Below are 16114 nucleotides of genomic sequence, written 5' to 3' on the forward strand. Positions count from 1 at the left end.
CGTTGCCATGGCCTGAAGCCAAAATTTAGGCTGGGGATCGGTAAGTGCCAACAGGCCTCAAGGGCCAAAATCGACGGTAGTCGATGGAAAAAGGCAAAAAACTTACCAGGTTCCGTAAGATGACTAAAAATTTGTCGAAGGGAGACCCCTGAGGGGCAAATTTTCTTAGGAAATTAACTTCCAAATTCCTGTCAGGAACGTGGTTAGAGAGCTCCTTTCACCGCGTGGCAACTGCTGCGCGGAAAAAAGAAGACTGAAGGGAGACCCCTGCTGGCTGCAGGGTCAGTGCCTTGCTGGGCATGCCCAGTAGGGGCCAGTCAAAGTTCTGTTTAAACTTTGACAGAAGTTTTCCGTGGTGGGCTCCATCCTCGATGTCACCCATTTGTGAGGACTAACATCCTGCTTGTCCTGTGAGAACTAACAGTCCCCGCTACCCCCTAGCATACCAGTTTCACATCACCTTTGACCAGGTCCCCAATCTCTCACCCTCTTCCCACCAGTCTCCCTTTCTCTCAGTCCCTCCACCATTTACCCAGTAGTATCTTTCTCAATCCTCCCACCCTGTATCATCTCTCAATCTACCTCATCCTTGGCAGTCTCCTCTCAACCTTCCCACCAATCCCCAGCATTCTCCCTCCTCTCATCCCTAATAGTCTCAACACTCTACCTCCCTTTCGCCCACCCCCTAACTAACCAGTCACACCCCACTCCCCTTTCCAGCTAGCCAGCCACCCCACACTGCCCAGTCACATTCTCCTCAGCCAGTCATCCCCCAACAAAACTAGATTTGATTAGTTCCAATCGGCCTCTTTCCCAACACACCAGTCAGCCACACCTCCCCTTCACCTTGCTGTCTGCTGCCATCTTGCACACAGAACTACTGCTCTTTTTTAATCCAGCACCGCATGGCTGAATGAGTTTGAGCTGTGTGTTTCCGATTTCCCGAACTAGCATTGCAGTCTGAACTCTTGAGCAACTGTTAGATCAGTGAGGGAATTTGGACATTACACAGCTCAAACTTACCAAGAGTTATGTAGGGCCAAACTGGAAGACAGCAGCTGTTCCAGTGACAGCTACGGGAGGAAAAACATTTGAGGTACAAAGATCCTGGGTGCCACAACAACCTGATGACTGGGATTTATTGAATCCTGATGTATACCATAATTTTCTTGTACTATCACTGTGCTAGAGTTGATACAAAATAACTCACGCATCTCTCAAATCTTCTGGAACATCCACTGTGCATTTAAAAAGGAGTTCTTTGTTACGGTTTTATTTTGATTCACAGGTCGAAGTCGCTCAAATGTGACAATTTCATTGTAAGTAGCATCACAAGCAGCATACTCGATGACATAAAACTAGAAAAAAAGTAAAAAATATTTCAAAATCTTTATACAAATTATTTATGAACTACACATTAGCCATCAGAACTCTTGAGTTATAATGTTGTTGGATCCATGTTATTTCTTATCAATTCAAATGAAAAATTTATTAAAGCATTTGAATGCATAAAATAACATGGGCATCAAAAACATCATACTGCTCTTTAAATCTTATTGATTCCATCTTTACTGACCATCTATTTTCAACAGAAATAAAGGTTAACAAACACAAAAATTCTAAGGTGATGACTTGAAATATTAGTCCAAAAGGCAACTAAAAATACTCTAAACAGGGCATTTGCTCACAAGAAAAAAAAATTCCATATCATTTCCAGAATATCAATACTGGTATTAAAGGAGATAATGTTTCAACTGGATATTTAACCTTGAGCATACTTAAGAGGCGATTCAAGGCTCAACTACTGGAAATCCTCATGGAGAGGTTCACACAATTCAAAACTTTCACATAGGAAAATCTTAAAGGAGGTTCAGCTTCTCTTTCTGTTGGAATCTTGATGGTTTATGATACCTTTAAAAGGACCAACACAAAATTGTTTTCAAGACCACACAGGTCCCTTCTTTAGGTCAACTGGCAAAGAGACCTATGTGGTTCTGAAAGCTCATATACTAAGATCTTTGCTGTTGGCCCTTTAAAATGGCATCAGAGGGCATCTATAGTCCACAACAACTAGAGGTGTACTGTTGGAAATCATAGTAATGGGCAAGAGAAGGAATACAGGACTCTCCTGTAAAAGGAAATACATGTTTCTAAAACTATCAAAATGGTTTGAAGAACTCCACTTCGCAATGATGGGGTGAAGAAGAGAGATTAAAAAAAAAAAAAAAAGTCCAGCTGTTTTCAGTGTAGAAATTGTTGGCACTATTACCTCCTGTTTCTGCTATATACTGGCTCTCCCTCAAAATTTGGCCTATGTTTAGTACTACTTAAATGCAAGAAGAATAATTAAAATAGCTGGTCTATAAAACAAAATGTTCCTTGACAAGAGGACAATCCATTTTGGAAGAGGAGCTGACACTTTAGATCCCTGCAACTGAAGGGACCAGGGGAATAGGGCACAGCATGGGCAGCTAGTGCCAGAGCTTTCAGGAGAAAGCAAATGTTGCTTACCTGTAACAGGTGTTCTCACAGGACAGCAGGATGTTAGTCCTCACATATGGGTGACATCACAGGATGGAGCCCAATCATGGAACACTTTTGTCAAAGTTTCTAGAACTTTGACTGGCACCTACTGGGCATGCCCAGGATGGCACTAACCCTGCAACCAGCAGCGGTCCCCCTTCAGTCTTGTTCAAAAGCTAAAGTAAGTGCCAAAAAATAAAATAAGAAACGTAAAAAAACCCAACACCGCGGGGTGGCGGGCAGGTTTCGTGAGGACTAACATCCTGCTGTCCTGTGAGAACACCTGTTACAGGTAAGCAACACTTGCTTTCTCACAGGTCAAGCAGGATGGTAGTCCTCACATATGGGTGAGTACCGAGTTGAGGATGTCCGAACATGCACCAAATGTACCCAAAGACGTGCAACAGGCACAACAACTGGGGTGGAATTTGGTAGAGGGCATCCTGAACCCTAACGGGCAGGCGGAAGGGTGTTGGTACATCAAGTTGCAAAAAGGTTGTGCAAGACAGATTGGCCGAAGATGGAATCTTGTCTTCCAGCCTTGTCTAGACAATAATGGGCTGTAAAGGTATGGAGAGAACTCCAGGTAGCAGCCCTACAAATATCAGGAAGCGGCACCGAGAGAAGGTACGCTACAGAAGTTGCCATGGCCCTGACCGAGTGTGCTTTAACACGGTCTTGAAGTGGAATGCCTGCTTGCTGATAGCAAAAGGAAATGCAGTCCGCTAACCAGGAAGAGAGAGCCTGCTTACCCACAGGTTGACCCAATTTGATGGAAGCAAAGGAAACAAACAATTGAGTACTTTGCCTGTGGGCAGCTGTACGGTCTAGGTAGAATGCTAGAGCCCGTTTGCAGTCGAGGGTATGCAGAGCCTGTTCTCCTGGATTGGAATGGGACCTGGGAAAGAAGGTGGGTAGTATAATGGATTGATTAATGTGAAACTCCGATACTACCTTAGGTAAGAACTTCGGGTGAGTGTGGAGTACTGCCCGGTCATGCAGAAGTTTTGTGTAAGGCAGGTAGGTAACTAGGGCCTGTAACTCACTAACTCTGCGAGCTGATGTGATCACTAAAAGAAAAATCACTTTCCATGTGAGATAGCGAAGATCACAGGATTGGAGAGGTTCGAATGGTGGTTTCATGAGCCGACCCAAAACCAGGTTGAGGTCCCAAGAAGGGGATGGAGGGCGCAGTGGAGGTTTGAGGTGAAGCAAGCCCTTTAGAAAACGCGTGACAAGGGGTTGTATCGAAATGGGAACATCCCCAACACCTTTATGGAAGGCAGCTACTGCACTGACATGCATTCTGATGGAAGAAGTTTTGAGACCTGACTCTGACAAGTACCAGAGATAGTCTAAAAACTTTGTGGTAAAACAGGTAAAAGGATCTAGGGACAGTGAGGAACACAATGATTTAAACCTGTTCCATTTGTAAAAATAAGACGTTCTAGTGGAAGGTTTCCGTGAAGCAATCCGGATATGGGAAACTGGCTCTGAAAGGTTGAGAGGCTGCAGGATTAACCTTTCAACATCCAGGCAGTCAGCGACAAGGCCTGAAGATTGGGGTGGCGTAGGCACCCGTTGTTCTGCATAATCAGAAGCGGGTCCTTCCCCAGGGGAATGTGCCTGCGAATGGAGAGGTCCTGAAGAATCGGAAACCACACTTGACGTGGCCAGTGAGACGCTATCAGGATCATGCTTCCCTTGTCCTGACGTAGCTTCACGAGAGTCTGCGAGAGAAGTGGAAGTGGAGGGAATGCATATGGGAGACTGGTTTCCCATGAGAGAGAGAACGCATCTCTTGGCTGTGAGTGTTGGCTGCGAGTGAGAGAGCAATAGTTCTCTACTTTGCGGTTTTGAGGTGATGCAAAGAGGTCTATGTGAGGGTAACCCCAACATTGGAATATCGAGTCTGCTACTGTGGGTTGAGAGACCACTCGTGCGGTCGAAAGGTGCGACTCAGCTCATCTGCCAACACATTTGTCCATTCCCGGCAAGTAGGTGGCCTTGAGGTACATTGAGTGGGAGAGGGCCTCCGCCCATAACAGTGCAGCTTCCTGCCAGAGGAGGTGGGAGCCTGTTCCTCCTTGTTTGTTGATGTACCACATGGCCACCTGGTTGTCTGTTTGAATCAGGATGACCTGGTTGGAGAGGCAATCCTGAAATACTCTGAGAGCATATCTGATTGCTTGTAGCTCCAGAAAATTGATCTGGTGTTTGGCTTCCTCTGGAGACCAGGACCGTGTGCCCCCCAGCCGATGTTGGAGGCATCTGTTGTAAGGGTTATTTGAGGATCTGGAGCTTGAAAAGGAAGGCCTTGAAGGAGATTGGCCTGATTCTTCCACCAAGCTAGAGATAGACGAAGTGGGTTGGTTATGTGGACAACAGCTGATAGTGGTTGAGATGACGGAATCCAGTGTGACCTTAGAGTCCACTGTAGGATCCTCATGGCGAGACGAGCCATGGGAGTGACGTGTAGAAAGTGATGTGCAGTGGAGCGTTGTCGAGACTGCAGCTGATGGACGAGAGAGAGGAGATGATGAGAGCTCGTTCTCGAGGAAGAAATGCCTTCGCTTTGAAGGTGTCCAAGTCTGCTCCTATGAACGACAGGGTTTGCGATGGGACCAAGCTGGACCTTGGATAACTGATGAGAAACCCTAGCGAGATCAGGGTGTGCAAGGTGAGACGTAGGGACGTCAGAACAGCTTGCTGCTGTGTGGGAGCCCTGATCAACCAATCGCCGAGGTAGGGGTAGACATGGACACCTTGAGTTCTGAGGAACGCTGCTGCTACTACGAGGCGCTTGGTGAAGACTCGTGGAGCAGAGGCTAGGCCAAATGGTAGCACTCGATAATGGTAGTGCTTTGGGCCTCCGAGGAATCGCAGAAATTTGCGATGAGACCGAGTTATTGCGATGTGTGTGTAAGCGTCCTGGAAGTCTAGAGAGCAGAGCCAGTCTCCCCTTTGTAGAAGGGGGAGGAGGGAACCCAAGGTCACCATCTTGAACTTTTCTCTTTGTAGGAACTTGTTTAAGGCCCAAAGATCTAGTATCGGGCGAACGTCACCTGACTTTTTGGGATTAGAAAATACCGAGAGTAGAATCCGAGGCCCTGTTGGGAGTAGGGCACTGGTTCTATTGCTCTGGACTGGAGGAGGAGGGAAATCTCCTGTTCCAGGAGTGGTGAATGGTCTGATGTTTCCCACGTCAGCTGAGGTGGGGAGTCCGGTGGAATGGCAAGAAAGTTGAGATGATAACCTTGAGTTATTATGGCGAGAACCCACTGGTCTGTGGTGACTGAGTGCCAGATGTGGCTGAAGTGGCACAAACGGCCTCCCACTGGTACATGCCTTAGTGGAGTCTGAATGCTGCTCTCTAGAAAAAAGTCCAAAACCAGATGCTGGACCTGGTTGAGGAGTTGTTTGAGGCTTTTGCCTGCAGGGTTGCCTGGACTGGCCTTTCTGGTAAGGCTTAGTAGAGCGACCTTTGGACGGAAGAGGATAAAATTTCCTTTGGCGGTAAAAGGTTTTCTTGGGCTCCTTTCTGCTTAGCAGGATATTCAGAAGGTATCAAGGAGAGTTGGCGAAGAGTCTCATGGTGATCCTTGAGTTGTGCCACTGCCTTTTGTATTTGCTCACCAAAAAGATTATCTCCGGTGCAAGGCAAATCAGATAATCTATCCTGGACTTCAAGCTGTAGATCCAACGACTTTAGTCAGGCCCACCGCCTTGCAGAAATGGTTGTTGCTGAAACCCTGGAAGTGGTGTCAAAAACGTCATAGGCAGATCTTATCTCATGCTTGCCCGCTTCTAAACCCTTTTGAGCTAGGGCATGTAATTGGTCTTGAGACTGTTGAGGTAGGGACTCAGCAAAGTCCTGTATTTGTTTAAAGAGGACCCTGTTGTACTGGGTCATATAAAGCTTATAAGAGGCGATGTGGGATATAAGCATTGCCCCTTGAAAGATACAGCGACCTAAAGCATCCAGGAATTTTTGTTCCTTTCCTGGAGGATAGGAAGAATGAGGCTTGATCTTTGGGCTTTCTTTTGGGCTGACTCAACAACCACTGAATGGTGGTCCAATTGGGATTTCTGGAAACCAGGAGTTGACTAGACTAGGTATGTGATGTCAGCTTTCCGATTGACTGGTGCCACAGAACCAGGATGTTCCCAATTTCTTTTCAGAAGATCCAGGAGGACATCATGGATGGGAATAGATGTTAGTTCTTTAGGAGCATCTAAAAATTGAAGAAGCTCCATCATCTGATGTCCATCATCTTGTTCTGTCTGAAGTTGAAATGGAACCACTTCAGACATTTCCTTCACAAAATTAATGAAGGACAAGTCCTCTGGCGGAGAACGCTTCCTGCTTTCAGCAGGAGAGGGTGGCGATGGCAAGTCATCGGTATCCTGGGATGAATCCGTCCAGGTATTGTAGGGATCATCTCCAGCACCCCCAGCATCCTTGGAGGGACGAAAAGCTGGTATACCTGAAGGTCCCAGGCGAGGCACCGAAGGCACCGACGGACAGGTTGGTGGCACCGATGGAAACAAAGATGCAATCGGTGAAACCGATGATCTAGGCATCGGAAGAACTCCCGATGGTGGAAGGAATGGTGTTTCTCCTTCTTCTGTCGATGAAAGAGGAATCGGAGAGGAAGGCACCGGGTCCATTGGTGTCGTCTGATCCATTGGAGGAAAAGCAGCGATCAGCGCTTCATTCTCATGAGTAACAGTGCTAGTGCTGCAGGAATGGGATCGGTTACCGGTTCAGGCTTCAGTACCGGCGTCGATGGAACCTTGAAGCCTTGCATCGCTCTGCCGATGGCCTCCTGAATCATCTGATCCAGTTCCTCCCAGAAACCTGGAGCATGGAGCCCTGATGCCGGAGGAAGCGGCGGAGGAGGCGTAGCCGGAGGGGACCACCGTTGGAGGTGGAATCGCGACTCCTATCACCGGTCCCCAGTGAAGGTTGTCTCGGTGACCCTGAACCAGATAGGGATGGTGCCTTTTCTGGCCGGGCTTTCTTCGATGGCGGTTCAGACGATGACGACTTCGAGGCCTTGCCTGCGTTGACAGTCTGAGACCTGCGATGTCGATGCTTTTCTCAAAGCTCTCCTCTGTCCTTTTCCTGAGGGGGAACAAAGGGTGTCTATGGCCGTGGAGTCGTCAATGCTGGTCGGACACCGGCCGGTGCCCAATGATGGTGCGACGTAGACAGTGTCGGTTCAGACTACGTCGATGCTATGGACGGAGTCGGGTTTTTTGACCAAAAGAGAAGTTACATTTTTTCCCTTCTAGCCTTGCGACCTTTAGGTATCATAAGGGCACATTTGGTGCAAGTAAGGACATCATGCTCGCTACCCAGACACATTACACATACCTGGTGAGGGTCAGTAATGGACATTGTGCGGGTGCAGTCCAGGCATCGACGGAACCCCGATGCCATGGCCTGTGAAAAAATTTAGCCGCAGTGCGGTCGACGGCCAGTAGGCCGTGAGGGCCAAACTCGACGGGAATAGACTGGAATCGGGTAAAAAACTTACTTGACCATCGCGGGCATAAAAATGAAAGAGGGGGACCCCTGTGGGGTAGAAAGTTGAATAGTAATTCTGTGAGGAAATTTCCTGTCAGGAATCTCTGTGGAGCTCCTTAACCCGCGTGGCTACTGCTGCATGGAAAAAAGAAGACTGAAGGGGGACCCCTGCTGGTTGCAGGGTTAGTGCCATCCTGGGCATGCCCAGTAGGTGCCAGTCAAAGTTCTAGAAACTTTGACAAAAAAGTGTTCCGTGATTGGGCTCCATCCTGTGATGTTACCCATATGTGACGACTACCATCCTGCTTGACCTGTGAGAAAGGAGGATCCGGGAGGTGGTTGGGAGGGAAAAAGGGATCAGAGTGGGTAGGAGTTTGCAGGATTGCCCCAGTTAAAAAAGTGCACACAGACATCGCCAACACTTTTGCTTGGCTACAATTTTCCCACTCTCCAACCATGATTGTGGGAGAGAGGATAATCACAGCATAGTGCAGAGTGGCCAGCAGGCAAAAAAAAATGCTTTTGGGCAGAGTCTTACGAGGCAGAATGGTCTGGAGGGCGAAGCTAATGTCCAGTGGCAGAGCATTTTGACCAACGATAGCTTGGGACCTAAACATAATTTTCTACACTTTTCTACCACTTCAATGGCAGATGAGCGGGATGTCGATAAAACTAATTTCCGGATCAGGGACTTCTATGGAATTAGGTTTCGGGAGTCACTGGAATATGACTTGTGCAGTATCTAAATGGCTTCAATGGCTGGGTGTTAAGAAAGCCATTAAGCTGACATCTCAACGATGTAACATCATTGTTGCTGGCTACCCTATAGGTTTAGGCATGAGCTAGGCATGTTTAGGTTTCAAATTGAATATAAAATGTAATTCTTTTGTCAGCTATTAGTTAATTTTTCTGTACCTTTATGCTGTGGCCATACTAAGTCCACATATAAAACAATAAGTTGATGAACTGTTGTGTCTTTATTCAGAATGAAGAATAGGAGGAGGAGGAGTTGAACATCAGGGAATACAGGTAGGAGGTGAAAGCACTTACTCCTGCACATGCTGAGATAAGAATCAAAATGGGTATTTTTAAATTCAAGATGTATTCTTGTCAGCTTTGAAAACCAAACTCTTTTCTCCAAGCAATGAAAACTGAATGTTTCCTGTTTACTAGTAACTGAAATAACATACCTCTCCTTTCATCATTCGAACTTTAGCCAGCCACCATCCACAAGGTTCTTGATCATTCGCTCTAGAATAAACCTGTAAAAAATAAATATATATTTATCATTAGAAACTAAATTAAAATTCTCAATAGGCTTATATATTAATCTTTTTCAAATGCTGTCAGATTGTCAATGGATGTGCTTTATCTAAATAAATCACCCTGCCCCCAACGAACACAACAACTTAAGAACAAAACTATGGCCTCAAAGATCTACATCAGAATCAGCAACTCCTATACTTCATTGATCTGAAAATAGAACAAGACATAAATCATTTCAGACACACATCTGCTTTAAGGATCCTGTACAAAAAACAGGACTCAAAACTAAGCTTAAAGCAAGAAAAACATGGTTACAGCATTGTTATATTTATTAAATATTGATTTACCTCAAAATTCTCTCTTTCTATACTAAAGCAGACATTTACTGAAATCAAAGTCTATCAGTAAGGACAGCATTACCTGAAAACTAACTAGGAAGCTAGAATCTAAAAGCTAAAAAGGTGGTGTTTTGAAGCATGAAATGAGAAAATAATATTTGTTGAACACAGCGGGACTGCTAAGGAAAATAATAGATGTCCAATATATCTGGCGGATAAAAAAAAAAAAACTAAAAACCTCATTAGGCCTTTCCAGAAAATTCCAGAATAGTTATCCACTTTGGTACTGAATGCAGTCACATCACCCACCTGCTGGTTTTCAGAGAATAACGACATTAACTGAGAATAATTGCTGGTAAAGAATTATACCATATACAGTACAAAGTTCTTAGCATTTTACACAAACTGATATTCGATGAACATGCAAGCTGCCTCAACACCACAATACTTTTACATACTCCACATAGGGCACTACGATCAGCAAACAAAGGCATATTACCAATTACGTCAATAAAAACACCACATCTTACACAGGTCAGGGATAGGGCCATTTCACTTGCCGGACCAAAAGTCTGGAATGCAATGCCAGTAAATCTGAGACTGCAACAGGATTATAGGCAATTTAAGAAGGAACTGAAAACTTGGTTATACATACAGGCTTTTAAACAAATGGAAGGAGATTCTAAGAGCAAATAGGTGGTATTTTACTAGTCTTTAGGATTTTATTTTTATTGGATTTTTTCTTTTATATTTTTTAGTAATTTTATATTTATATAATAATGATTTTAAGTTTTATTTTTGACACTATTTACTTTATTATTTACTTATTTAGTATCATTTTATAATAATCTGATTTGTAATATTGTTATTTATATTTTTATCATGTGAGTTGTGATGGTACCCCCCCCAAACGACGGTATAGAAAAAAAATTGTCAAAATACTAAACATTTTGTAAAGGCTGTTTGCATTACATATTTTTCAGTATACTATAATGGTAAAAGTAAAACATTAATTCATGTAGAAGTTTTTAAGCTGCACAAAATAAAATGACTTTCAGAGTCATACTAAACTACACAGGGAGAGGCCCTGTATCAAGCATTCAAATATTAACTCATCAAACAAATGGATAACCAAAACCCTGAATAATTCTGCATATTAAATAGAAAGATTTGTACAAGCTGTGTCTGACCACTTTATCAGTCAGGGTGCACTTAAGTGCTATTGCAGCATATCACAGTCAAGACGAAAGACCACCAATTTCAACACATCCTCTCATCTCCCTCTTGTATGGAAACCTCCAGTACCATGAAACATTGTCGTTTTATAAGCACTAATGAAAGCCCCTTTTGAACCTTTGGAATTTGCATCCCTGAAGCCCTTAACATGGAAAGCTTGGTTTTTTGGTGGCAGTGATTTTGACAAGGAGAGTGAGGGAACTTCAAGCCTTGGTTCATTTCCCTCTGTATTTGCAGTTTTTCCATGGTAAAGTAGTACTTCGCACACATCCAAAATTTCTGCCAAAAATACTGTCTGCCTTTCACCTCAAGCAGTCTATCACATTTCCTACCTGTTCTACTAAACCACACGAGAATGAAAGAGGGAAAGCGCCATATATCTTAGATTGTAAATGAGACTTGGCCTATTACAAACATAGGGCTCAAGGCCAAAGACTAACATCTCAGCTCTTCTTTTCTTATAATCCAAATTCCTTGGGCTCAGCAGTGACAGAGGACCTTGTCAAACTGGATCACTTTCTGCACAGGTATTTACTGAGAGATCGGAGATCCAAAATTGGACAAAGGCCCTCTGATTTTTTGGAATGAAAAAATACTGGGAATAACCTCTGCCGCATTGAGATTCTGATACTATCTATATAGCATTTTGAGCTAGCAGCTTTTGGGCTTCTTGGTTTAAGAGGATCAGTTGAGATGTGTCTCATGAGGGCACTACTAAATGGGGAATAGTTAGGGTGTCTGATGAAATCCAGATGGTACCCCTGCCGTATTATACCCACTGGTCCATGGTTATCTTGGACCATGCTGTCAAATAGTGATTTATTCTGCCCCCCCAACTGAAACTGGCTACTGTGGCTGGATGTGAACCAAAAACTCTGTTGTGATTTTGAAGCCAGTTGCTGGTGCTGCTTTTGCGGCCTTCGATCTCCGACAGCCTCTAGGCTGTGCCGTCTGAGGTTATTGTCTGGGTGGTTCACAGATAAATGTGTGGTACGGTATGGTGGATACTGCTGTATGGTTTTCGTTGCGCCATAGTAGTAGTCAAGGATTGTAATGCTACATTCTGTTCTTTTATCTGGAAAACTATCTTACCGAGTTTATCCCCGAAAATATTATCACCCAGGTATGGGATATCTGCCAATTTTTCATGCACATCTTCTCTGATAGTGCTAGCTCATAGCCAAGACATTCAATGGGCAGAAATCAATGCTGCCGAAGTGTGGGTCGTGGTCTCAAAGGCTTCATAGACAAGGAACAGGATGTTTTAGGTTCTCCTCCAAATTGTGGAGTAGCTGAAGTGTTGTTTTTTCACCCGTGTCTGGTGTCACAAGGGTTTCAACTTTTGCATGCATTCATACAAATATTGCACCATGTGAAATTGATGCTGCTCTATTCTTGATGTGAGCCTCAAGCTCTGAAATACCTTGTGGCCCATAATAAGAAATTGCCATGCTGGCTCAGACCAAGGTTCCATCAAGCCTAGCATATATATTTATTTATCTAACACTTTTATATACTGACCTTCATGAAAAAATTTCATATCAGATCGGTTTACATGTAAACAATAGGTAAAACTTAAACATCAATTAACCAGAGGCGAAAGTTACAAATAACAAGGAATTAATAACTTGGGGGCTAGGTTAGCCAGAGGTAAAGGGCAGCATAACTGAAAAACTAGATGAGGCAATGAGACCAAGAAACAGAGGCATAAATTTGACGTTTAAACGTGGCGGGGCAATTAGTCCGGTAAGCAGAGTCCTGTCTGGTTGACAATTAATGGTTTTGAAAGTTAAGGGAAGGCCTGGAGGAAAAGCCAGGTCTTTTTTCGGAAGGTTCGAGAGCAGGGTTCTAGTCTGTCTGTGGGCATATTGTTCCAAATGGCTGGACCCGCTGTAGAGAATGCTTGTTCTTTGGTAGTTGATAGGCGCGTGGATTTCGTTGGGGGGACTTGCAGGGTACCTTTATACGCTTCTCTGATAGGTCTTGAGGATGAGTATAATTTGAGAGGAATCTGGAGGTCTAGTTGTTGCTGATTGTGAATGGTTTTGTGAATTGTGAATTTTGTGAATATATATATATTAATATTTAAGTTAGCACAGTAGCATGTAAGTGACTAGATAATCTAACAAGTTGTGAACACTAATGCAAATATTAAGAGTTTACAAAATGTAGGACTAGTAATTACCAAAAATATTATCAAAATACACAAAAAATAGCAAAACCTGCCATTCAAAACAAAAAAAGTGACATGTATAAGATCTAGAACACCTAAAGTCCCACAAGGCAATAAACTGACAAATTGTACATATTATCTGGAACACACTGTAGAAAGTCCAAACATGTTTTGACTAGCACACTAGCCTGTGTGAATTTTGCACAAAGGTATATATAAAACATGAACCAAATTGGCTTCTGCTTGGCTGCTAATTTTTTTTTATTCAATTTTTCATTAAGCTGGTGAGCAGCAAATTTACCCAGATTTATTTATTTATTTATTTATTTAACAGTTTTATATACCAAAATTCTTGTAAGGGTTTACAAATCTGTTCGGTTTACATTGAACAGAAACAGTGCTTCAGTAAATGAAAGCAATTACATTGAACATTGACAGAGCTTCAAATGTGAAACCATTACAAAGAACTAAAATAAAATATCTTATTAACCAAAAACAAGCAGAATAACATTTAACATTTGTACAGAAAACAATGTCTCAAAGAGCGAAAATATAATACATATGTGATCGCAGAGGCTTAGGTCTTGGACTAAGCAACAGAAAACTAGGGGTTGACGCTAAGGTATAGCACCAAACTGAAATCTTGGAACAGAGGGGCATAAGGGTGTCACTGTACAAATATAATAAACGGCTAGTGGAGAGAGGATTAGGTATGTGAACCGTAGTGAAGGCAACAGGAGCTAAGTAGAGGAGCAAATCTGAACATGAAATTTTTGACTAAGGAGATATAAATGAATAGGAAAAGTGTAAATACTGCTGAGGAACGGGGAGGAATTTAATTCAGAGGATTATCTGAATGGGAAAAGGCCTGATTGAACAACCAGGTTTTGAGTCTTTTCTTAAAAGTAACCGGGCAGTGTTCTAGCCGTAGGTCTGGAGGGAGAGAATTCCAGTGTTTTGGACCAGACGCTGAGAGGGCTCTCATTCCTGAAGTTGTTTTTTGAAAGGGAACTTGGAGGGTGTCTTTATATGCTGCTCTTACCGGCCTGGATGGTAAGTGCAGTCTGAGAGGGAACTTGAGATCCAAAGGTGTGATGTTGAAAATTGCTTTGTGGGTGATGGTTAGAACTTTGAACAGTATTCTGAAATTGATAAGGAGCCAGTGGAGGATCTTCAGAATGGGGGTGATGTGGTCCCATTTTTTGGATCTGGTTAGAATCCTGGCAGCGGCATTTTGTACCATCTGTAATTGCTTGATAGTATTTGCAGGGAGGCCGATCAGGAGTGAGTTGCAATAGTCTATCTTTGAGAAAATGATTGCCTGAAGTACTGTACGGAAGTCTTGGAAGTGGAGGAGAGGTCTGAGTCGTTTTAAAACTTGGAGTTTGAAAAAGCAGTCCTTGGTGGTGGTGTTGATGAAGCTTTTGAAGTTAAGTTGTTTATCCATAAGGACTCCTAAATTTCTGACTTCGGAGGAGAAGGAAGGAAGGGTTGCAGGAAGTGGGTTAAACTGTGTGAAATTGCCGTCGTGTGAGATAAGTAGATATTCCGTCTTTTTTGTGTTCAGGATCAAGTTAAGGCTTGATAGAAGGTTGTTTATTGACTTGAGGCAGGTGTCCCAAAACTCGAGGGTTTTGCTTCTGGGTAGGCAAGCCTACCCAGAAGCCAATCAAACCTAGCCCACTCCCTACCCCTTCCATCACCGTCCTCCCCCCCTTCACCCCCCAGCCTCCCCTTACCTCCCTAGCCCACCCTCCCTGCCCCCCTATCTCCCCCTCCCACCTCTTCCTTCTTCTTCCGCCTCCCTCTCCCCCCTCCCCCTTCAATCAATTAATCATACAACTGATCTATTGTAAATGAATACTTCGCCTTAATTTATAATTTTAAAACAGTTACAATTATGTTCCTTTTATTATATTTATCAAGTTGTTTGTTCCTCTCTCTCCTTCTGCCCTATTCTTTCTTGCTGCTCTTCCCCTGCCCACCTCTCACCTTTTTCTTGCCTGCTCCCCTTCTCCCCTACCCTTGTTCATTGTATTTTCTACCTGCTTCAGTTTTTTGTAAACCGGCATGATATGCCCTATGAATGTCGGTATATTAAAAGTTAAATAAATAAATAAATAAATAAAATAAATGATGATTTGGTAATTGGTAAGAGAATTTGTACGTCGTCTGCGTACAGATAGAAGATTAGATTAAGACTAGTGAGGAGATGGCAGAGAGGGAGGAGGTAGATATTGAAGAGGGTTGGGGATAGCGAAGAGCCCTGGGGAACTCCCAACGTAGAGCCGACAGGTAGGGATTCTTCACTGTTGATTTTGACCTTGTAGGTCCTGTTTTGAAGGAATGACTTGAACCAGCTTAGGGCGGTGCCTTTGACGCCGATGTCCGATAGACGATCTAAAAGATAGGCGTGGTTCACCGTGTCAAAAGCCGCAGAAAGGTCGAGGAGAATGAGAAGACTTGGTTGTTTTTTATCCAGACTTGTGAGGATGGTGTCTGTAAGTGTGATTAAGAGTGTTTCAGTCTTGCGGGCTTTTCTGAACCCGAACTGATATGGGGAGAGGATTTTGTTGTTGTTCAAGAATTCTGTGAGTTGCTGGTTTACTATTCTTTCCAAAATTTTTGCAATGAATGGAAGGTTTGCAATAGGGCGGAAGTTAGCTGGATCATCTGGGGAGAGATTCGGTTTTTTTAGCAGAGGTTTTAGGATAGCAAGTTTAAGAGGGTCTGGTACATGACCCTGTGAGAGCGAACAATTGATGATTTTTGCAATATGTTTGGAAATGGTACTAGGAATGGAGAGAAGCAGGTTGGATGGAATTGCGTCCAGAGGGTGAGATGCAGGTTTGAGCTTTTTGAGAATAATTTCTATCTCCAATGAAGAAGTAGGTTCGAAGGTTTCCAGATTAGTAATTGGATGAGTGGTTGCAGTAATAGGGGTTGGAGGGAGAGGAGTATTGTTGTTCGTGAGCGGAGTTACGAGGTTTAGAATTTTCTTTTTGAAGTAAGTTGCTAGTTCGGCTGCTTTACTTGCGGCTTGCT

General features: G+C 43.6%; 1 protein-coding gene across 1 annotated transcript in view; it reads right to left on the reverse strand.

The window, feature by feature from the left end:
- The window catches only part of FXR1 (FMR1 autosomal homolog 1), a 285531-nt gene that overhangs the window by 190123 nt on the left and 79294 nt on the right, over positions 1-16114 (reverse strand). Inside the window, 3 exon segments of the mRNA XM_029616831.1 lie at positions 1211-1253; positions 1256-1358; positions 9247-9318. Of these exon segments, the coding sequence (XP_029472691.1) occupies positions 1211-1253; positions 1256-1358; positions 9247-9318 (218 nt within the window).

The sequence above is a fragment of the Rhinatrema bivittatum genome, chromosome 9 (assembly GCF_901001135.1).
Source record: "Rhinatrema bivittatum chromosome 9, aRhiBiv1.1, whole genome shotgun sequence".
In the NCBI taxonomy this organism is placed as follows: Eukaryota; Metazoa; Chordata; class Amphibia; order Gymnophiona; family Rhinatrematidae; genus Rhinatrema; species Rhinatrema bivittatum.